This window comes from Polypterus senegalus, chromosome 10, assembly GCF_016835505.1.
Source record: "Polypterus senegalus isolate Bchr_013 chromosome 10, ASM1683550v1, whole genome shotgun sequence".
NCBI classification, from domain to species: Eukaryota; Metazoa; Chordata; class Cladistia; order Polypteriformes; family Polypteridae; genus Polypterus; species Polypterus senegalus.
The window spans coordinates 8,166,182-8,188,380 of NC_053163.1; the positions used below are offsets into that span (position 1 = coordinate 8,166,182).

A 22,199-nucleotide genomic window follows, 5' to 3' on the forward strand; every position below is an offset into this window, starting at 1 on the left:
GTGAGCCCGAATTCTGTGGCAACTGCAGCATATGAAGACAATCTGCCTTTGTGACAGCTCAGCAGACAGGCTTCCATCCCTGGAGTGGACTCTAAATGTTCATTAGGCAGATGCTGTGGCTTTAAACTTTAGGTTTTGAGAGTCTTTAACCAGTGTGGTCACAAATAAATCACTCATGGGCACTTTGAAAGTCAAAAGTATAAAGTTCTGAAAGATAAAGAAATCGTTTATTTCTGTGGGTGAATCCATTGTAAACATTTGGGGGAAAATAGCAAGATCAGCAAAAAAGCAAAAATCTGTTTTTTTCTTTTGATTCTCCCTTCGTTTGACGCAGGGTGACTCATGCCACATTCATATTTAATAGGTCACACGAGATCACAAAAGGAAATGTCACCTTGGTATTATGCTGCTGTTTACTTCAGCCCTTGGTCAGCCTCCGACTGAGTATTTTGAGACGGTCCAGAAGCTCAAAAATTAAAAAAAGCTTCCTGCACTTCTGAGGAAATAAAAAATATATATATATATCACGTGATGAAGCAGAAGGCTGACTAAATGAGGGGACCACTAAGACGGAGAAACGAGGACCCGATTTCATGATCTCACCCTTGGGGATTGCAGCACAAGAAGAGGTTAGTGCCCATGTCTCGTTTTCTCATTTGAAGACATTCAGTGTCACTAATTATGCCAGGATGGTGTGTATGTGGGTGCATGTGCCATGTTTGAATGCGTGACATGAGGGACCTGCAGGTAGAGAAATATAAGAGCAGAACTGGAAGGGCGGCCAATGAAACGACAGCACGTTGGGTGTGTGATTTTAGCTGCGGCCTGACATATGAAGAGGCTGCCAAAAGGAGAAACCTTCTACAGTTCATGAAACGTGGGCTTATCATAACGCTTGAGCCCCCCATGAACCTGACCTGAATTAAAAGGGTCCAGGCATGAGCGGATGGAGGGAGATTTATCGATCACGTCATAACTGATATTTGATATTTTAATATCCCAAACACTTTCTTTCTTTCTTTCTTTCTTTCTTTCTTTCTTTCTTAAATAGCAGAAGTTGCCTTCATGATTTATTTACGTTGATTGATGTAAAGGTTAATGTTTTCTCATTGGTGTAACCCTCAGTCTGATCTCTCATTAGAAGAACATTAGAAATGTTTTGATGAGAACTAAACATTTATGCTAACCCTCTGCTCCAGATTGCGTCTCTTTGTCTGTCAATGGCCTACCTGCCTGTCCTTGTGAGCCTCATTGGTGTCTCCTGGGATGGACTGACACCCCACCCAGGCTGGATTCATTATCTATCTATCTATCTATCTATCTATCTATCTATCTATCTATCTATCTATCTAATCTTGCCTACTATACCAAATTCTATCTATCTATCTATCTATCTATCTATCTATCTATCTATCTATCTATCTATCTATCTATCTATCTTATCTCCTATCTCTTGTGCCTTCAGAAAGTATTCAGACCCCTTCACATTATACACATTTTATTATGTTGCTGCTTTGTGTTCAAATCTTTTAAATTCATGTTTTCACCCCACAATAACAAAACAGAAAATTAAGAACTTTTGCAAATTTATTAAAAATCAAATTGGAACTGTCCCAATGTTACCAGTATTCAGACCTTTTGCTGTGACACTTCATTTCTGGCTCAGAAGAATCCCATTCTCTTGATTATCACTGAGATGCTCCTCCACCTTGTTTGGGGGTCCATCTGTGATCAGTTCAGTTGATTGGACTGATTAGAAAGAGCACCCACCTGTTTCTAGAAGGCCCCACACTTGAGCAAACTTGAACTTAGAAGCAGGATGGTGTCGAGGCAAAAATCTGGAGAAGGCTACAAAACTTTGTACAACATTGAGGGTTCCCGAGAGCACAGTGGCCTCCCTAATTCTAACATGGAAGATGTTTGGAACAACGGCGACTCCTCCTAGAGCTGGCTACCTGGCCAAACTGAGCAATTGGTTGAGAAAAGCCACGGTAATAGAGGTGACCAAGAACCCAATGAGTAGTCACTATGGCCGTGCTCAAGACAAGCTGTGTGAAAATTGTAGAAACGTCCAGAAGGACAGCCATCACTGCAGCACTCCATCGATTGGGGAGTTTATGACACAGTGGCCAGGTAACTCATGAAAGGCACCTAACAAACACTCCAACTGTGAGAAACAAGACCCTCTGGTCTGATGAAACCACATTTCAACTGTTTGGCCTCCGTTTTAATTCTCACTTCTGGGGGAAAACCAGGCAGCACTCATCATCTGTGCAATATCTGTCTGTCTGTCTGTCTGTCTGTCACATGCTGCCTTTTTTTTTTTCCTTTGTGTTTTTTTTTTTTTTTGCTATATAAGGAATTATATATGTGCACTGATGATTTTGCTGTTTTATATTGTTACTACCAAAAAGCCCTTTTACTAAAAGTAGCACAATACTACGCTGCTAGAATATGAAGTGAATGGAAGTGAAAAATAGAAAATGTCAGTCTGTTTTGATCACCCAATGCATTTAGGACCCTGTGTTCACTGGACATGCTAGCTCTTGCTGTACGTCTCTCTTCCTTTGTGCTTCTTGTTGTCTTTGTTCAACGGACATTCCAGCTCTCTTGTGGTCACCAGATGCCATGGATAGGCGCCACACATTCTGTCATTTTAAATAAAGTTAGCTGTGCTACCCGTCTAAGATGTGTTAAATTTCTAAGTAATCAACGTAGACCTAAGAGTTAATGTTTGTGGTGCACCATCTACTGGAATGTGTTAAGAAGTGCATGTAGCTCTATAATGCATTGCATTTGTCACTCCAACAGATGGGACATCACAAATAACAGATTCAAAGGAAATGTCTCTGTTATACATGCATACCAATTGGTATGAGATCTGTAAAAGCTGCATTAATGTTTGATGATGCACCATCTGTTGGAATGACAGCATTAAAGCAATCAGAAAGACAAACGGATACACAGACACTCCAACACTTTTCCTTTTATCAAGGTGGTGTGGCAGTAGGGGGCGCTAGTGCTCCCTTGAACCCTCAGGTACAACTCCAGACACAAGGTAAAAGTCCACGGCTCTTTATTATTTTTTACAGTGCACCAAGCACCTTCCACACTACTCATAAACTCACAATAAATCACCATAATCTCTCCTCCTCGCCCAGACACTTGCTCCTCTACCTCCCAGCTCAGCTCAGTGTCTGGACTGAGCCTTCGTCCTTTTATAGCCCCTGACCCGGAGGTGTTCCTGTCCCAGCAGTCCACAGTTCCTTACTCCTTCCGGGTCAGGGCAATCAATCCATTACTTTAACCCGGGAGCACGACACTCCTTCCCGTCACGTGACCGTGACGTACTCCCGGGTCATAAGGCATCGCAGAGCCCATAAGCCCCCCCCCCGAGCGACTCCTGGTGGTCCCCAAGGTATCCAACAGGGCTGCATATAAATACTATAAAGTCCATAAGGCCCTGCTGGACCTCGGGGCACGATCCTGCTGTCGGAAGAGCTCCTCCTGGCGGCCCGGGGGTGTGGACCGGCATGGGAAGCCGGCAGTCCTCCACAGTGGATATATATTGAATATTAAGGAATATATACTGCATGTAATATCCTTGTATATATTTATCTTTGCTTTCTAGTGTGCTTACTTTTCTAATTTCTTCATCATATTTTTGTTTTGCTAGTAATTTCTTTGATTTCCTTTTCCGTATGTTCAATTGTGTTGGTTGGTAAACTTGCTCATTTTTATGCAGATCTTGATCTGTTTTCTGCTCCCTTGGGGCTTCTGCTTTCTTTATTTGACTTTAATGTTTAATAATTACAATGTAGACTGGCTTATAGATTGTGTTGTCTAATTTATTTATTTATGTTTATTTTGGTTTATTATTGCGTTCATAAGAATATCTTATGAACGCTTTGTAATCCCTTCAATTTTTCTTGACTGGTATGAGAAGACCCCCACATATGATATACCATTCAATTTGTCTTTCATGTCTAGTTATGAGAGTTTCTTTGCTCCCAACCACCCCAACCCGTTAACTGTTTTTAGTCTTCTAGACCCAAACAAATAATCATTTTTAGGTCATTTTTGGACCATATTTGGTGCAGGAAATTACACCCTTATGAAAAACAGTAAACAAATAAGGGTATTGAGCAAAAATGATCAGAAGGAATTAAGGACGTGCAGGTCACATCAACCGACCCCAGGGGGTTCACCCCCTAAAAGACACATGAGGGGTCAAAGTCACTCCTCTTCACAAAACTAAAAAGAAATAGTTATATTGCCGTGTGGAATGTCGCTTTATGCTACGCATTTTGAGGTTTCTGATCACAGATAGGATGACATTTTTGATAATTTATTCTGTATTGGTGGTCCCAGCCCTCTAAGAGCCACTCCCGGCGGGTTCAAAATGACAAATTTCAAACATAAGCATGTGGGGTGTCATTTTAGACTCTTTTGAGGTTGGTGGTTATGAATATGATGTTGGTTTTGGTTTTTGATTCTTTGCTTGGAGGTCTTGCCCTCTATGGACCACAATCAGAGGGTGAAAATTGAGAATATTTAGACTTTAAATATTTATGTTGAAGCACACATCTAAACATAGAAAAGGCAAAGTCCTCACTGACTCGTCACTAATTCTCCCACTTTCCATATAGGTTCTCATTCCCTGTAGTGTATTTACAAACGTGAGGTATGTTTCATGTCCTATTGCAACACCCAAGGGGGGAAAATGTGTGTACCCCCTAAACTGTATATATAGATGGGAGAAACCCCTCCTCACTATTCCTGCGACTTCCAATATACGTAGGACGCCCAAATTTCCCATGCTCATCCTTTACACTGCACTTACAAATGTTAAGTATGTTTCATTTCGTGCCGTGCTTTCGAAAATAACGTCTTCTTTTTGGCGGTTCTCACCATTTTGCCGTAAGGAACTTTCAGAACTGACCTCTCCTTTTTGGCGAATTCATTCCTTATTTCCGTTAACAGACGATTTATTTCACGGCAGAGACGCACAAGGGCCGCCCCCGGTCCTCCTTCCTTTTTCCGCATGCCCGCTGTCCGCGTCCCTACCACGTGGTTGGCTCCTTGCCAATATACATTAACGACATCCCGCGCTCTGGTGCCTCCTCACTCGCTTCCTCACTTTCCTCAGCTGTTCGTCGTGCTCACTGCTCCCTTCTTCTTTACTCCACCGCTTCAAGCCTGTTATTTTTCACCTTCCTTCAAGTCTTCCTGCAGGTGACTCCTGCCTTTTCATTTAGTTTCTTCACACTCTTAGTCCTCCGGGCAGGCCTCCACATACTTTTGAAGGTTGGCGCACCAATGATGTTACTATGAAACTTACAAGCACCAAATCTCTGCACAAGAACCTCAATGAGGCAACTGTCTTTACTGGAACTGGCACAGCAGAGACTGGATTTATTCCTCGCATTCCTCTCATACCCTAATTCAAACGCCTCCAATTTCCAGTAAGGGTCCGCTTCGCTATGACAATAAATAAGTCACAGGGCCAGACTCTAAACAAGGTCACCATTGACTCGACACAAGATGGCTTCTCATATAGCCGACTGTACGCTGCATTCTCGAGAGTATAAGCTCAGCAGACAGCCGAGGGCAGAACTTCGTTTACAAAGAGATCCTTACATCCTAAAAACGGGCCTTTCTCATACACAACATTTACAATCCTCAAATTCACTCTCAATACTAAAATAAGTCTGTGACAATTACATCGACAATCATGTTACGTTATTTTTAAAATGTTTCCTTTTCTTTTTCATAACTTCTTTAACACACTACTTCTCCGCTGTGAAGCGCCGGTATTTTGCTAGTTATTAATATTTCAGGTATTTGACACAGCTATTCTTGTTTATTAGGTGTTTCTACCTCATGAAGTAAATCATTACATTTCTTTTGAACAGCCTACATTAGGATGGCTCACGCTAATTCAGACTTTTTCTAACCTATTTTTGCTTTCTAAAAGAGTTTTTCATTTTATTTCTGTTGACAATCACACTCTTCACCACGGATTTCAATGCACTATTGTTGTTATTTCTCTGGTGACCGCAGTGAACGTCGGTTATCTTCAGACCCCATGGCTTCCTGAGCTGCTTTTCAAAAGCCCTGACCAAAGGAAATGCTGCTGCGCTCGCTGGTAGCTGACCTGAATCTTTACCTCTCTAGCATATAAACCACTAAGCACACAATTCAAAGGAGGGTTTTTTCATTTTATGTGTGTTATTTTTTTTCTCTGATTGTGATCTACCAGTTGTGCCCCTTAAGAGAATCTTCTCTTTTTAGCCCTCTCTGTAGATTACTAGTATTATTATTGTCCAAGCATATAAAAAAGTTTGGGAACCCCTCTCAGCCTGCATAATAATTGACTCTACTTTCAACAAAAAAGATACCAGTGGTATGTCTTTCATTTCCTAGGAACATCTGAGTACTGTGGTGTTTTCTGAACAAAGATTTTTAATGAAGCAGTATTTAGTCGTATGAAATTAAATAAAATGGGAAAAACTGGCTGTGCACAAATGTGGGTTCCCTCGTAATTTTGCTGAGTTGAATGCCTGTCACTGCTCAATGATGATTACTTGCAAATTGGTTGGATAAACTTCATAGACAGGAGTGTCCAATCATGAGTGGTCAAAGGTATTTAAGGTGGTCAATTGCAAGTTGTGCTTCTCTTTGACTCTATCCTGAAGAGTGACAGACGGCATGGGATCCTCAAAGCAACTCTCCAAAGATCTGAAAACAAAGATTGTTCAGTCTCATGGTTTAGGGGAAGGCTACAAAAAGCTCTCTCAGAGGTTTAAACTGTCAGTTTCAACTGTAAGGAATTGAATCAGGAAATGGAAGGCCACAAGCACAGTTGCTGTTAAACCCAGCAGGTCTGGCAGGCCAAGAAAAATACAGGAGCGGCATATGCGCAGGATTGTGAGAATGGTTACAGACAACCCACAGATCACCTCCAAAGACCTGCAGGAACATCTCGCTGCAGATGGTGTATCTGTACATCGTTCTACAATTCAGCGCAATTTGTACAAAGAACATCTGTATGGCAGGGTGATGAGAGAGAAGCCCTTTCTGCACTCGCGTCACAAACAGAGTCACTTGTTGTATGCAAAGGCTCATGTAGACAAGCCAGATTCATTTTGGAACAAAGTGCTTTGGACTGATGAGACAAAAATGGAGTTATTTGGTCATAACAAAAAGCACTTTGCATGGTGGAAGAAGAACATCGCATTCCAAGAAAAACACCGGCCATCTACTGTCAAATTTGGTGGAGGTTCCATCATGCTGTGTGGCTAGTTCAGGGACTGGGGCCCTTGTTAAAGTCGAGGGTCAGATGAATTCAACCCAGTATTAACAAATTCTTCAGGATAATGTTCAAGCATCAGTCACAAAGTTGAAGTTACACAAGAGAGACAATGACCCAAAACACAGTTGGAAATCTACAAAGGCATTCATGTACAAAGTACAAGGTTCTGGAATGGCCGTCACAGTCCCCTGACTTGAATATCATTGAAAGTCTATGGGATGATTTGAAGCAGACTGTCCATGCTCGGCAGCCATCACATTTAACTGAACTAGAGAGATTTTGTATGAAGAATTGTCAGAAATACCTCCATCCAGAATCCAGACACTCATCACAGGCTATAGGAGGACAGCGTTGAGAGGGTCAAAGGCTCAACTAAGTATTGATGTCACATCTCTGTTGGAGTGCCCACATTTATGCACCTATTTAATTTTGTTATGATGTATATTACATATTTTCTGTTAAGCCACTAAACTTAATGTCACTGCTGTGTCCATAAGGCATGTGGTATATTAAAAGGAAGTTGCTACTTTGAAATCTCAGCCAATGAGAAACAAAAATCCAAAGAATTAAGAGGGGTTCCCAAACTTTTTCATATGACTGTAAGTCCAGTAATTGGAATTTTAGTACATGACAGTAATTGTGATGACAAACAAGGTATCTGCCCAACGTGGCTCATCAATCTTTATCTACCTAAGCCTTGTGAAATACCATCCAGTTGAATGTGCGCACAGTGTTTGCAGAGGCCTGAGATAATCCCAACAGCACCAGCTACCGACATCAACTGGGCACCACAAGGCACATTCACACCAGGTATTCCATCCCCGAACGTCGAATTAGCGAGGCTTCTCTCGTAAGTCCCAGTCCATACAGAGTGTGCGTCGCCCCGCTGGTTGTTGTGAAGGTGGACAGATAGCTTTACTCACCAAGAAAGTCAAGGCTGAGAATCCGTATACTTTAATGTACATTTCTGTCAAGAAGTCATACAAGGAAGGATGTTTTTGCTATTGGCGCTGCTTTAGTCTTTGCTTTACCTTCCGCCATATTGTATTTTAGGTTGAGGAAATTATCGTCCTTTTACTATTCCGTCCACTTTCACTACAACCAATGGGGCGACGCACACTCCGTACGGACTAGGTTTTAGGAGAGAAGCCTCGCTAATTCGATGTTCGGGGACTGAATAGTAAAAGGACGATAATTTCCTTAACCTAAAATGCAATATGGTAGAAGGTAAAGCAAAGACTAAAGTGGCGCCTACAGCAAAAAGGGAGCTAGGGACATACCAATATGTATTAATTAAATGGGGGCGGTAGGAATGTACCAAACAGTGTAATAACAATATTAACACAGGCTGCTGTAGCAGCACACCAGGGTGACAAATTTATCTGCCCTGTGCACCTTTGAAACCCTCAAGGAGAAAACATGCCACCTCTTATCAGACAAAAAGCAGGCCTAAGAACTCTGGCACATAAGAGACATATGAAATTTGACAAACGAGAAGAGACCATTCAGTCCATTTGTCACTCATTTGTTTAGCTAATAGCTAAGCTGTCCAAACATCTCACTCAGATTCTTCTCAAAGGTTGTCAGGGTGTCTGCTTCAACTCCACATCTCGGTAGTTTGTCGCAGACTCCCATATCTGTTTGCATGAAAAAGTGCTTCCTGCCTTGATTCCTAAATTCACTTCCCCTTAATTTCCTCTGGTGTGGTCGAGTATGTGATTCGCCGTTAAGGGAAAAGAATTCTGCTGGATCGACGGCATCAATGCGTCTGAGGATTTTGAAGACCAGGGTGAGTTCCCCATGCAGTTCCCCTCTGCTCGAGACTAAACAGGTTTAATTCTCTGAGTCTGTCACAGTAGCACATATCCTTAAGTTCTCAAATACTTTTGGTTGCTCCTGTCTGCGCATCTTCAAGTGCCTGCTATGTCTTTCAGGTGACATGGCGTCCAGAACTGCACACAATACTCCAGCTGTGGCATCACCAGTGTGTCATATAGTCTGTGCAGAAAATCCCTCGATTTAAATCCAATAGTCTTTACAATACAAACTTTTTATTTTCCTTTTCAATCACTTCTGTACATTGCTTAGACTTTGAGCCAGCATGAGCCCCTAAGTCCTTTTCAGAGGTTGTGTCCCGTAGCTCAGTATCTCCTGTCTTGTATTTATAGTTGATGTTCCTGTTGCTCCCTTGTGCCTCACTTTGCACTTTACTACATTAAACTGCATTTTACAGGTGTTCGCCCAGTTCTGCAGCTTGTCCAAGTCTTCTTGAATTGTTGTTGCTGGCTTTGTGCCTGCCATTCCTCTAATTTTAATACCATCTGTGAATTTCACAAGTTTACTAACTGCACTGAAATCATTTTCATTAATATAATTCGAAAAACGGAACGTAACCAAAGACAGACCACTGAGGGACTCCAATGATGCCCCTTTTTCTCTTATCTGTATTCTTTGTCTCCTGTCGGTTAACCAACTTGAGATTCACTTTTATAGGTCACCTCTAAGTTTCAGAATTAAACTTCGGTGTGGGGCGACTGAGTCAAAGGCTTTTTGAAAGTCATCACAAATTCTGTCGTATGCTTTGCTTTTATCAATGGCTGCAGTTGCCTATTATAAAAATCTAAAGCATTTGTCTGGCAAAATCTTCCACCCATAAACCCAAACTGGCTATTATTTACTATGTTATTTTCATATACTTACTTTTCTGATTTAATTATTATTATACTTTCCACAGTTTTGCAATGGTAGTGTACTTACTTGTCAATGACTAAACTTTTTCAGGGAGGGAGCAGCCACAGAGTATGTCAATCAATCAATCAATCAACATTTATTTATATAGCACATATTCATACAACAAAATGTAGCTCAAAGTGCTTTACAAAATGAATAGAAAAATAGAAGACACAATAAAAAATAAACATAGGTCAACATTAATTAACATAGAATAAGAGTAAGGTCCGATGGCCAGGGTGGACAGAAAAAACAAAAAAAAAATTCCAAAGGCTGGAGAAAAAAAAATAAAATCTGTAGGGGTTCCAGACCAAGAGACCGCCCAGTCCCCTCTGGGCAATCTACCTAACTTAAGTCAAACAGTCCTCTTTGTATTTAGGGTTTTCATGGAAGGACCTGATGATGATGGTCACGTAGACTTCTGGCTTTCAGTCCATCAATGCTGGTGCATCATGATGCTTTGAGTAGGTGGTGGTGCCGCAGCATTTATCAGTGAAACACAATCCATTTGCAAAGAAATTAAACCAGCTGTTTTTGGACATTTACAGGAACGTGGAGCTGCTTCCTCTCAGCAGGAGACTGGGCTTCAACTTTAATGTTATCCTTCTTGGAATTGTCGTATCCTCATAGCCCACCTGTTTTATGTACAGTATGTGTGTGAATGTTGAATCTTCACATATAACCAGGAACCAACCTTGGACAGGATGGCAGGGCACCAAAGACAAACATCAAGTAATCAACTTGACATGACAGCATGTGTGCGTGTGATTTATATACTGCCTGGATTTATGAATTTCCTGGAGCTGGACATGGCATTCTATCTATGTAATTTTGTGATCCTGCCGACTATACTACATCTATCTATCTATCTATCATATAGCGCCTTTTCTATCTATCTATCTATCTATCTATCTATCTATCTTATAGTGCCTTTTCTATCTATCTATCTATCTATCTATCTATCTATCTATCTATCTATCTATCTATCTATCTATCTATCTATCTATCTATCTACTGTATGTAATTTTTGTGATCCTGCCGACTATACTAAATCTATCTATCTATCAGATAGACATCATCAAGTCCTTCTGTGAGAACCCTAAATACAAACAGGACTGTTTCATTTAGTCTATGTTAATTAATGTTGACTTATTTTATTTTCTTACTGTGTCTTTTATTCTTCTAGTCATTATGTAAAACACTTTGAGCTACATTTTTTTGTATGAAAATGTGCTATATAAATAAATGTTGTTGTTGTTGTTATCTATCTAATTTTTGTGATCCTGCCGACTATACTATATCTATCTATCTATCTATCTATCTATCTATCTATCTATCTATCTATCTATCTATCTATCTATCTAATTTTTGTGATCCTGCCAACTATACTAAATCTATCTATCTATCTATCTATCTAATTTTTGTGATCCTGCCGACTATACTATATCTATCTATCTATCTATCTATCTATCTATCTATCTATCTATCTATCTATCTATCTAATTTTTGTGATCCTGCCGACTATACGATATCTATCTATCTATCTATCTATCTATCTATCTATCTATCTATCTATTTATTTGTCTATCTATGTAATTTTTGTGATCCTGATGGCTATACTAAATCTATCTATCTATCTATCTATCTATCTATCTATCTATCTATATATATATATATATATTATATAGGGCCTTTTCTATCTCTCTGTTAATTTTTTTATTCTATCTGTCTATTATACAATACTTTTAAGCAGTATTCAGAAGCTTTCATTTTTTAAACATTTTGTTATTTTGCATCATATAATTTTTTTTTTTTTCTACATTGAGCAACAGAATGACAACGCAAAAATAAAATTTTTGAAAGTTCTGCAAATTTATTAAAAACAAAACACTGAAATATCACATTAGCACAAGTATTCAGACCCTTTGCTGTCACACTAGAAATCTGGCTCAGGAGTTTCCCATTGTATTTATTAATCTTTGTTGAGCTGTTTCTGCAACTTAAACTAATCAACTCAATGGCAAGTATGTGCCTTTATTTATGGATTTCTTTCTTCCTTCCTCAGTTTTCTACTTAAGGAAAGTCACCAATGAAAATCTGGATGGGCTTCTGGTTTCTGGTGATGGTGATGGTGATGTTCTTCACTGTACATCAAGGTAAAGAGGACAAGAAAACACAAACTTGCTGTCAAGCTTGAAGAAGGTTTTGGAGTTCAGCCATCTTTCATTCCCTTCAGGTTGCTCCCAGGTGTCAATGGCAGATTTATCTAAGGTCATAGAGTCACATGTAGAGAGTGCAGTCAAATTCCTACTTACTTACTTGTGCTAATCAGCAGCCCAATGCTGTTCTGCTGCTTCTTTGTATGTGTTGACCCTCTGCAGGCAGTTCATTAGTGACCACTATGGCTAGGCTGATATTTACTGTTAGATGAAGTAATGCTCTCCTAGTAACCATAAAGATTGTTTTTCAGTTTTCCTCCAACATTCTAAAGACTTTAAGGTCCAGCCTTGTGCAAGTGAGTAGAGTTGGTGCCAGCCTTGCACCCTGTGCTTTCAAAACGGGGTCCATCTTCTTACAATTTGTGCTTGTGATAGAGTGGTTCATAAATTAATAATCAGACCGATGATGAAGCATGAGCACGTTTGTGAGCGTTGCCAGCTGATGAATGAACAATGCCCATCCTGTCTTTTTGACGTACTCACCCTGGTAAGTCCGGTAGGTGCCATCTCTCATGATGTTGTAACTCGGAAAGGTTCCAAAAATGGATGAATTGGTGCCTTTGTGGCCTGCAGATACAGGTGTCTCCAGAAGAGGATGCAATTAATTGTTAAATAACGTAATTGGTATGAATGTGAGTGAGTGTGGGCTGTGTAGGTTGTTACTACAGGGACCCTGAACTGGATTAAGTGCCTTTGATAAGGGATGGATGGACAAATGGATGGATATATTGAAGAAAGGCCACAGAATGATAATACTTGGTTGTCATTTTCTCTGATGTCAAGCCAAAAGTTCTGTAATTTTAAAAGGACAGCCCCCAAACCCCCGCCCCCAAATCCCTCCCACACTCCCTTGACTCCCCATTTGTCCCAGCAGGTTACCCGTGTGTTATACCAGTGTGCCCACCTTAGTCCTTTCCCATGTTCTCTTGTGGTTCGTTAAATCAGTTCTCATGTCTTCTATCCCGAGGCTGCACAGGACGTTCATTTTTAATGAAGAAACTGCCTCGGCGAGATTCAATTGAAAGGATTCTGACTTTCTAATAGAGAAATTGATTCTGGGAGGCGAGATCAATGGCAGGCCCAAGTGGATATTTTAAAGTTTGAGGCCTCAAGGCAGACGGTAAAATTGAATCACAGTAAGTGGATACAGAGGGGCCTCGGGTTCAAAGAGTGTATGAAGTATTCCAGCCAGTGCTTTTTAATATATGTGTCCAAGGAATTGAAAAAATTGGGAAATCCGAGCCTGACTGTGAACTGAAAGTAGAAAACGCAATGATGCCATTCAGCTGTCACAGGGTTAATTAAAAAAGAAGGTGGGCTTAGAAAAATGATTAACAAAATCAATATATGCCACCAAGATATTCCATCTATCCATCCTCTTCCACTTATCTGAGGTTGGGTCGTGGGGGGCACCAGCTTGAGCAGAGAGGCCCAGACTTCCCTCTCCCCAGCCACTTCTTCTAGCTCTTCCAGGGATAATCCCGAGGCGTTCCCAGGCCAGCCGAGAGACATAGTCCCTCCAGCGTGTCCTGGGTCTTCCCCAGGGGCCTCCTCCTGGTTAGACGTACCCGGTATACATCACCAGGGAGGCATCCAGGTGGCATTCTGATCAGATGCCCGAGCCACCTCATCTGATTCCTCTCGATGTGGAGGAGCAGTGGTTCTACTCTGAGCTCTTCCCGGATGACTGAGCTTCTCACCCTATCTTTAAGGGAAAGCTCAGGATATTACCCAAGAAAGTGAAATATCATTTAATTCTACTTTTTTAATTTATTTTAATTAATAAAGCCATTCCTCTTAGTTTGTTATGAAGCTCAGTGACTTAATAATTTCTTTAGTTGGCTAAAAGGAATCCATCCATCCATCTTATGAACCCTTTTATTAACTTATGAGGTCAAAGAGAATCAGTGTTAGGGGCAAAGCAGGAACCAAACCTGGACGGGACGCCAGTCCACTAGAGGCCACACTCACACACATCTCGCTGATCTCATCCATTCATTCCTCCATCCATCCATTTTCTTAATCTTCTTAGTACGTTATAGGGTCAAAGAGAGTACATCTACTAATTTTCCAAACCTCAAAGAGACTCTGCATGTGTCTTGGGAGCATCGTCTCCAATACTGGAACCAAAACTGAAATGGGACGCCAGTCCACTAGAGGATACACTCACATACAACACAACTTATCATATCCATTCATCCATCCATTCATCCATGTTATGAACCTTTTAGCATCAAATGGACTTTGTGTCTCTCTCAGCAGCCTCATCTGCAATACAGGAACCAACACTGAACAGGACACCAGTCCACGACAGCTCACACTCTCATACACTCCCACTGATCCCATCCATCCATTTTGTAGATGTTCTTAGTACCTTATAGGGTTAAAGGAAGCACTTCCATCCGTTTTCTGAACCTTTTAGCATCAAAGGGGCTTGTCATCTGTCTCAAGTGTATCATCTGCAATCAAGGAACCAACCATGAATGGGATGCCAGTCCACTACAGGCTGCATTCTCACACATCTCCATTGATCCCATCTCTCATCCATCTATCTATCCATCCATCCATTTTCTGTACCTTTTAGCCCCAATGTGTTTCACTCAGAATCCTCATCTGCAACAGAGGAACCAAAACTAAACAGGACGCCAGTCCACTCCAGGTCACACTCACATACACATTCCCACTGATCCCATCCATCCAAATCGCTGAGATTGTCAAAATTCAAAATGGTGTCACATAAAGGTAAAAAAATAATCAAACGTTACCTTAGAAATATACAGTTCATTGAAAATTACAGATGTGACCCCAGGCCGGAATTTAAGCGAGATCCATCTTCAGGGCTGGACCTCTGATGGCCGTCTAGATGGGAATGACAGTTTGTAAGCATTTCACGGTGGTTAGGTGGTCAAGTGGGTGAACCGCCCCTTCAGTGTAGACAGGGTGGTCCAGGAAGACCCACACAGACTGCCCCCTTTGTTCATCCCTGCGTTTACATCTAAAAAAGACACCATTTTAGTTTATTTATAGTCGTCGTGTTTACCCCGTATGTCAGTTTTTCAAATTAACCAAAGAGGTTGACTTGAAACAAATAACCAGCAGATGACGATGTTTCGTGTAGAATCCTTCTTGTGTTTCTCTGTTCAGTTTCTAATTGGCATCCCCTGCCATCCCTCTTTCTCTACTTCTTCTTGCAGATCCCTGCCTGGGACACATTCTGGTATTCCAGCCCCCACGACTCGAAGTCCTCGTCGGCCAGCCGGCGCTCCTCAACTGCACTTTCACCCTCAGCTCCAGCAGGAACATTCTGGCGGTGAGCTGGTTTAAAAAGTCCCCGTCGGGGCAGCAGAAGGTGTACCCAGTGGACTCGAGCGCGTTCAGCAACAGGACGCACGTCGAGAGGAGTAGGTTCAGGAGCAGCAACGACGCATCTCTGCTGGTCGAGAATGTCACGCTCGCGGACTCGGGAATGTACTTCTGCCAGATCTGGAATCACGGCCTTGAGATGTCCACCACCGGCAATGGCACCCTGCTCTCTGTGACCGGTGAGTGCTTTTGGTTTCGGTTGTAGAGTCGGTGAGTGTGGGTAGATGGACTGGCAGCCTTCCCAAGGTTTCTTGTTCTGTTGGTTAAACTGGACTGAGTGGACTCACATGGGTGTCATAGTGGGTGGAGGTAATGATTACCCAGGGCCCACTAGGGGAGGGTTTGTTTGTTTTCAAGAGGAAGGGGCCCACAGAGATGGCTAATGTGTAGGGCCCAGAGTTCTGTGGGACACCCCTGGGTATTCAGCAGTAATTGGATGAATTCATAGCCTTCGTCACTGCACTTGTAGGTATCCCCCACTAGAGGGGCCTGTTATTCATTATCAAAATAATCAAAATAATCAACTGGGGAACAGCAGGTTGGGAAACCCAGAGAGGGAAAAATTACAAAATCGGGTTCAGAGTCACAGAATTAGACAGAAATTCAAAAACGTGACATTCAGCCATCTAGCATGACAAATGGAGAGCTCTGATTGGACAGACTCCCTGTCAGTTAAAGTTCACAAACCTGATAAGACGGCCAGCAAGTGCTGTGGCAGACGCACCAGGTGATATGGAGAAGAAAACAGCAGCAGATGTCATAGAGACCCTTAGCTTTGTGAAGGATGTGTTGGCACCACCGGTTGTAAACAGCATCTCTGGCATTAAACGGGTGGCAACCTTGTCACATATGGCATTTTGAGACATTCTGTGGCCTTAATGCAGTATACTTTAGGGTCCTCAACCCTTTTCTTTTTAAGTGGCCATGGGGTCCTAAGCTTATGCCAGGAAGCAGTACATTTACATTGAAGTGGCAGGTCCTGGTAGGGGTTCACTAGGCTCTCAGAATGAAAGGCGTTTCTTCAGGCTCCTGGGCTTTCAAAGAGTCAGAACAGCCATTTATATGATGAAAGGTAGGACCAATCGGGGGGCGCAGTAAGTGAGGAGTATCTTGAAGTGACTGCCTGTCCAGATGATTCGGATATCTAGGAAAATGAAAGAGCCCACCAGTCATAAGGAGTCATCAGCAGCAAGACCACGACTACCAGTTCTGCAGGTGAGAATAAAAGGGAGAAGGCATGGAGCCCCCTAGTGGAGAAATCTATAAGTGCAGGTACTAAACACTGATGTCCATTCATCCATCTCTTTTCTGGGTCCTGCTTTCTCCATTACAGGATCACAGGAGCTTCAGCTTCCTTCAGCCACACTGAGCTCAACGCTAAGATGAGATATCAGGCCATGGTCGGTCACAGTCCCACACACACCTGCGATGACTTTTATTAGTTACTAGCCATCCCCTGCAGCTCCACCAGCGTAGTAGTGAAACAGGACAAACTTTAAAAATCAATAAACCAACAGGCATCACTAGCTAACAAGAGGCAAGTATCACTCCAAAACGTGGCGAGAGGCAGAGCGACCCGAATGGAGGCCGGTGCGTGAGTGAGGAGGGCCTCGCCCAGCTCCCCACTCCTGACATCACGCCTCCCCCTTCCCTCAGCCCTCAGCCTCAGTCTCGGATTAGAGCAAATATATCAGTCCTGCAAGTGAACTACGATACTTAACACGATGAGAGAAGTTGCAAAATCAACCGGAATGTTCAAGCAGATTCTAGAAAAAAACTCAACCTAAATCCATCAAGTTGTTCTCTCGTTCGCTAGCTAAGCGGAAGTAACCTACGTCCCAAGGCTGGAGTGGGAGTGAGGAGGGCCGCCTTCCCCTCGACCTGCAGCATCTCTCTTGGATTCACGCAAATAAATCGGTACCACAAGCGAACTATGATACTCAGCGCGATGGGATAAGTCACAAATCAGTCGTAATGTTCAAGCAAATTATAGAAAGAAACTCAACCTAAATCCATTAAGTTGTTCTCTTATGACAAGTGGACAGACAGACATTGGATTTTATATAAAGAGAGTTAGGTGTTTAGGGGTTCTTACTGTCACGTGTACAGAGTCCATTGAGAGTCTTACTGGTTTAGGTTAATCAATATGCAACATGTCTCCACCCGCCACTGCCATGATAATCAAGTACAGCTACCTGACCTCAAAACCTCATCCTTCTTACCTGACGCATCTCATAGTTCAATCGACTACACAATCTACCATTACAGGATATGCTGTGTCCCCATGTCTGGCTTTATCACTAAATGTACATTTCTGATGTGTGAGGATGCCAGCCAACTCAACATGTAATATTTACTGTATTGAAACTTTAGCATTTAGGGACGTGTCACATCTGGGATACGTCTCAGTCATTTCCTTAACTCATTTTAAAATATTAAACCTCTTAGTCTGCTTTTCCTTATACTGCAAGACGCAAAGCTTTCAGTAGTACTGTTAGCGCCCTCTAGTGGACACTATTACAAATGCCGCAAGTGAAGGCTTCAAAAAATGTATTGCTCTCTATATGAATGTGCCTTGAAACTAGAAGACCGTCGGAGCTCGAACCTGAAGCCAACACGAAGGGGAATTGTTGGGGGTCACTGTGTCACAGGGCACCCTCCAGCAAAAAGCCACATTCATTTAGCCATCCATTTTTTAGTTGTGATTCGAATGTTTTTAGTTGTAATTTGAATATGTAGTATATTAATCTAGTGCCTTTCAAATGTATCTACTCACCTCTTATATAGTGCCCTTCAAATATATATATCGTATAGTGCTTTTCATATCATTCTATCTACCCCTTTAATAGTGCCTTTCATATCCCTCTGTTATACAGTACATTTTATATCTCTCGTTCTACCGCTTATATGGTGTCTTATCTATCTATCTATCTATCTATCTATCTATCTGTCTTATAGGGCCTTTTCTATCTCTCTGTTCATTTTTTTTTATTCGATTGTTTCTCTACTATTGATTGCAGTCCAGTTAAATTCTTAACTCTCATCTGTTGCTCGTGTTTGTTTCTGATTTGCCAAAGCATATCTAATTATTCCATAGCTACTTTAAGCAAGGCTTTATTATTTTTTCATCACGAATCACGTATTTCATGGCCTTATGCCGTCGCAGTGTAGGCGGCCTCATCCTGCGAGTCTCCGAGCGCCTCAGATGAACTCGCGCGCCTGCGCCGTTTAAAGCTGACGGGACTGCCAGATAAATAGGCCGACAGCACCCTCTAGTGGACGTACTGGCTAACGTGCGGAGATCGCCTGCTGTATTTAATGTTGATGATGTTGCTGTTGTATGCCTCAAGCAGGTTAAAGTTGGGCATGAACGCCGCGTCCTTAAACTGGCATTTATTCTGGCAGCAAAAATGAAGGCTGACCAACATCCAAAGTAGCACTTTTAAATGTATTTATTTTGTTTTTCATTCTCACCCTTACAGATCCATTAAGTGCCAATGAAACTGGCAGCAGCTGGTTGGGCTGCACCGCGACGGCCTTACTGGGGTCTTACGTGATGGTGGTGCAATTCCTCGTGCTCTACAAGTGCAGAAAATCCAAGGAGGGATCCAAAGGCAGGTCTGCACCAAGTGGTGCTGTCAGCAGGGATTGAAAAGGCAATAAAGAAAGTAAACTGCTTCTTGAAAAAGTCTCTTTTTTAACACAATAAGATCCGAGTCATGAATTAAGTTTTTTTTAAAAGAAGTGTCTGTAAGTGTCTGAAGATCTCAGTAGAAGCCCAGCCATCTGTGACTGAGCTGCTTGATCCAACTCAGCGGTTACAGGGAACGATTCGCTTTAATCATTGTGAATATAAAATAATGAGGGGCTTAGGCTGATTGATTGGTCACTGATATTGTGGTCCAGACCTGAGGGGGACCCATTTCTCAGGTGGCCATGGACTGTCAGAAGGGATTTCAGCTAATTTATGGAACATCTGTGGAAATAAGAATCACATTTGAAGTGCATTTCTTGGTGCACAATTTTGAAGCTTATTCTACTGCAACATATATGTACAATAAAAGTAATTCTACAGGTGTAAAAATTCTGAAAGACCAATGTCTGACATGTATATCAAAGGGCAAAACATGAATATTGAATGAAGGATAATGAAGTTAAATCAGAAAACAGACATAAAGGGTTAATATTCCCTCCATCTCTTTTCTGTCCCACCTGAAGAGCGCCACCATCATAGATAGGGGAGACAACTTAGTGTTTCTAGGTTTCCTAAAGGACTTCAAGTCTCTTTAGAATGTCCATCCTATCTGTTCCTTCACAGTTATTCAGTTACGGTGGAGCCCATCTTGACCACATTGGCAGTGAAGCAGGAAGGTACCACGTCCAGCATGGCCAGAGGGCACTCTAAAGATGCCAGTTGATTTGTGCTATGAGATGGTGGCCGAGCCAGGAGATGAAGAAGTCTTGAAGCTGCCATTTCAGAAGTTTAAAGCTGTTTTACTTTAATCCTGTTGTGCTTCTCTTCATGTCCAGCACTGGCACTTCTTCGTTCTCCAGCAGTCAATTTATACAACAAGTGAAATTTATAAAAGCCAACACTTTAACAGTGAAGCAGACTCAAGCAGCAGCCACTCAAAGCCGCCTTTAAAGCTCAAGCTTAGTGTAATTAGTCCGTGTGACATCTTCACCTGTTTGGTGTTGTCCACCTTGAATCAAGTCCACATCACCTGGGCTGCCCCTGAAGACAGACGCTGCCTGATGAGCCGGTCGTAGTGACGCTGGATGCCTGACAGATCCTCTGAAAGGGACAAACACAACAGCAAATGAGCAGGACAGAAAAACTGGAGCATGTCTCAATGTCTTTAGGGTGTTGTCAGTTAATATTATGATAAAAATATGCACTTAGAAAAAAATATTTTCAACAAATGTTTCTTGTACTTACCACAGGTCAGAACTAGGATAGATAGGATCTAAGGAAAAACCTGTTAAAAAAAACAAGCTTATCCTAGCTGGGGGCTAAAGTGAAAAAATGGAGTCCAAGAAAAATATCCAACGACCTCCACTGGTCCAAGAGGTGGGCTAAGGAAGGACAAGGCCAGCAGGCCAATGGAGGGACCAGGGGCGTCATGTATAAATGGTGCATGCACACAAAACCCAGATCGATCTATCTATCTATCTATCTATCTATCTAATCCTGCCTACCATACCAAAATCTATCAATCTACAGTATCTATCTAATCCTGCCTACTATATCAAAATCTATCTATCTAATCCTGTCTACTATACCAAAATCTATCTATCTAATCCTGCCTACTATACCAAAATCAATCAATCTATCTATCTATCTAATCCTGCCTACTATACCTAAATCAATCAATCTATCTATATAATCCTGCCTATAATACCAAAATCAATCAATCTACAGTATCTATCTAATCCTGCCTACTATATCAAAATCTATCTATCTATCTATCTATCTATCTATCTATCTATCTATCTATCTATCTAATCCTGCCTACTATACCAAAATCAATCAATCTATCTATATAATCCTGCCTACAATACCAAAATCTATCTATCTATCTGTTGTGATGTAGGATTTTGCATATAACTTGATAAATGTTTTGTATGTCTTTATTTATAATTTAGGCAAACCAAGTGGTGAGAGGTATTCATGTTTGCCTTCCCCATCCCCTTTTACGACTGTTTCTTTGTAATTTTACGACAGGATTTGGGGATGTGTCTTAAACCAGTTTGATGAGCATTTCTTTGCTAAAGTCTTTTCTCCCATCCCCCACACAAAGCCAGGTTAGTGTAATATATGGTCTTGGGGGGGCAGGAGATAAGATGTTCTATTTCACCCATTGGTCTGAGGTATGGCTGTTTGGAATTGGCTTGTCTCAGAGGCCTTTAAGTACCATGATGTCCTATTGGTTCTAGGAATTGGAGAGAACATCTATAAATGTACTTGCTCAACCACATTCTCTCTCTGACTGACTGACATATGATGAAGAAGCATCTCTGACTGACCCACATATGAAGAAGCATCTCTCTTGCTAACCTGTGATGATGAAGACAACACAATGAAGAGCACAGCTCAGCAGCCATATTGAACAGACATGTGGCTGAAAGCTGAGCACCAACGATGCCTTAACTAGAGACATTTTAAGTAACTGCAAGTCTGTGTGCCACCTGAATTACACATCACCATTTTATCAGGTTGTATGGTTGCCAATATTCAAATGTACTTTGCATTTTGTTATTATTTATGAATATTATCAGTAATACATTATTTTATGTGTAACTTAACTCCTGCTTGTCTTTTACTACATCTAATTGCCTGAGGTTATAGATATAGAAGGGAAGGTGGGGATAAGTTATATACAGTGGTAAGTCTGTGAGATTAGGTATTCTAAGGCTACATATTAATAATACAAAAGGGACAGTAGAGCAATATATATTACTCTACCAAGATAAAACAATTGGCGTAGTCGGCAGGATTTTGGGGTAACCAAGTTTTGCACCCTGTTTGCAAATACTGTTTTGATGTATGTGTTTGTTTATGTATGTGAATT

At 41.5% G+C, this 22,199-nt stretch overlaps 2 protein-coding genes across 2 annotated transcripts in view; one reads left to right on the plus strand and one right to left on the minus strand.

Moving 5' to 3' along the window:
* The first annotated feature begins 475 nt into the window (after positions 1–475).
* On the plus strand, positions 476–19,302 carry LOC120536661 (natural cytotoxicity triggering receptor 3-like). The gene is made up of 4 exons (XM_039765095.1): positions 476–629; positions 12,111–12,201; positions 15,459–15,806; positions 19,110–19,302. Exons 2-4 carry the CDS (start codon positions 12,135–12,137, stop codon positions 19,277–19,279), a joined length of 585 nt encoding a protein of 194 aa, XP_039621029.1. The 5' UTR covers positions 476–629; positions 12,111–12,134; the 3' UTR covers positions 19,280–19,302.
* LOC120536660 overlaps positions 19,293–22,199 on the minus strand; it is a 31,321-nt gene continuing 28,414 nt past the window's right edge. Inside the window, exon 10 of the mRNA XM_039765094.1 lies at positions 19,293–20,422. Within this exon, the coding sequence (XP_039621028.1) occupies positions 20,337–20,422 (86 nt within the window). The 3' untranslated portion in view covers positions 19,293–20,336. The remainder of the gene's footprint in view (positions 20,423–22,199) is intronic.

Excerpts from the sequence above, each read along its gene's own strand:
- LOC120536661 (XM_039765095.1), top strand. The coding sequence starts at position 12,135 with ATGAAAATCTGGATGGGCTTCTGGTTTCTGGTGATGGTGATGGTGATG. Across the intron at positions 12,202-15,458 it reads GTTCTTCACTGTACATCAAG|ATCCCTGCCTGGGACACATT; the intron begins GTAAAGAGGACA and ends TTCTTCTTGCAG. Across the intron at positions 15,807-19,109 it reads CACCCTGCTCTCTGTGACCG|ATCCATTAAGTGCCAATGAA; the intron begins GTGAGTGCTTTT and ends TCACCCTTACAG.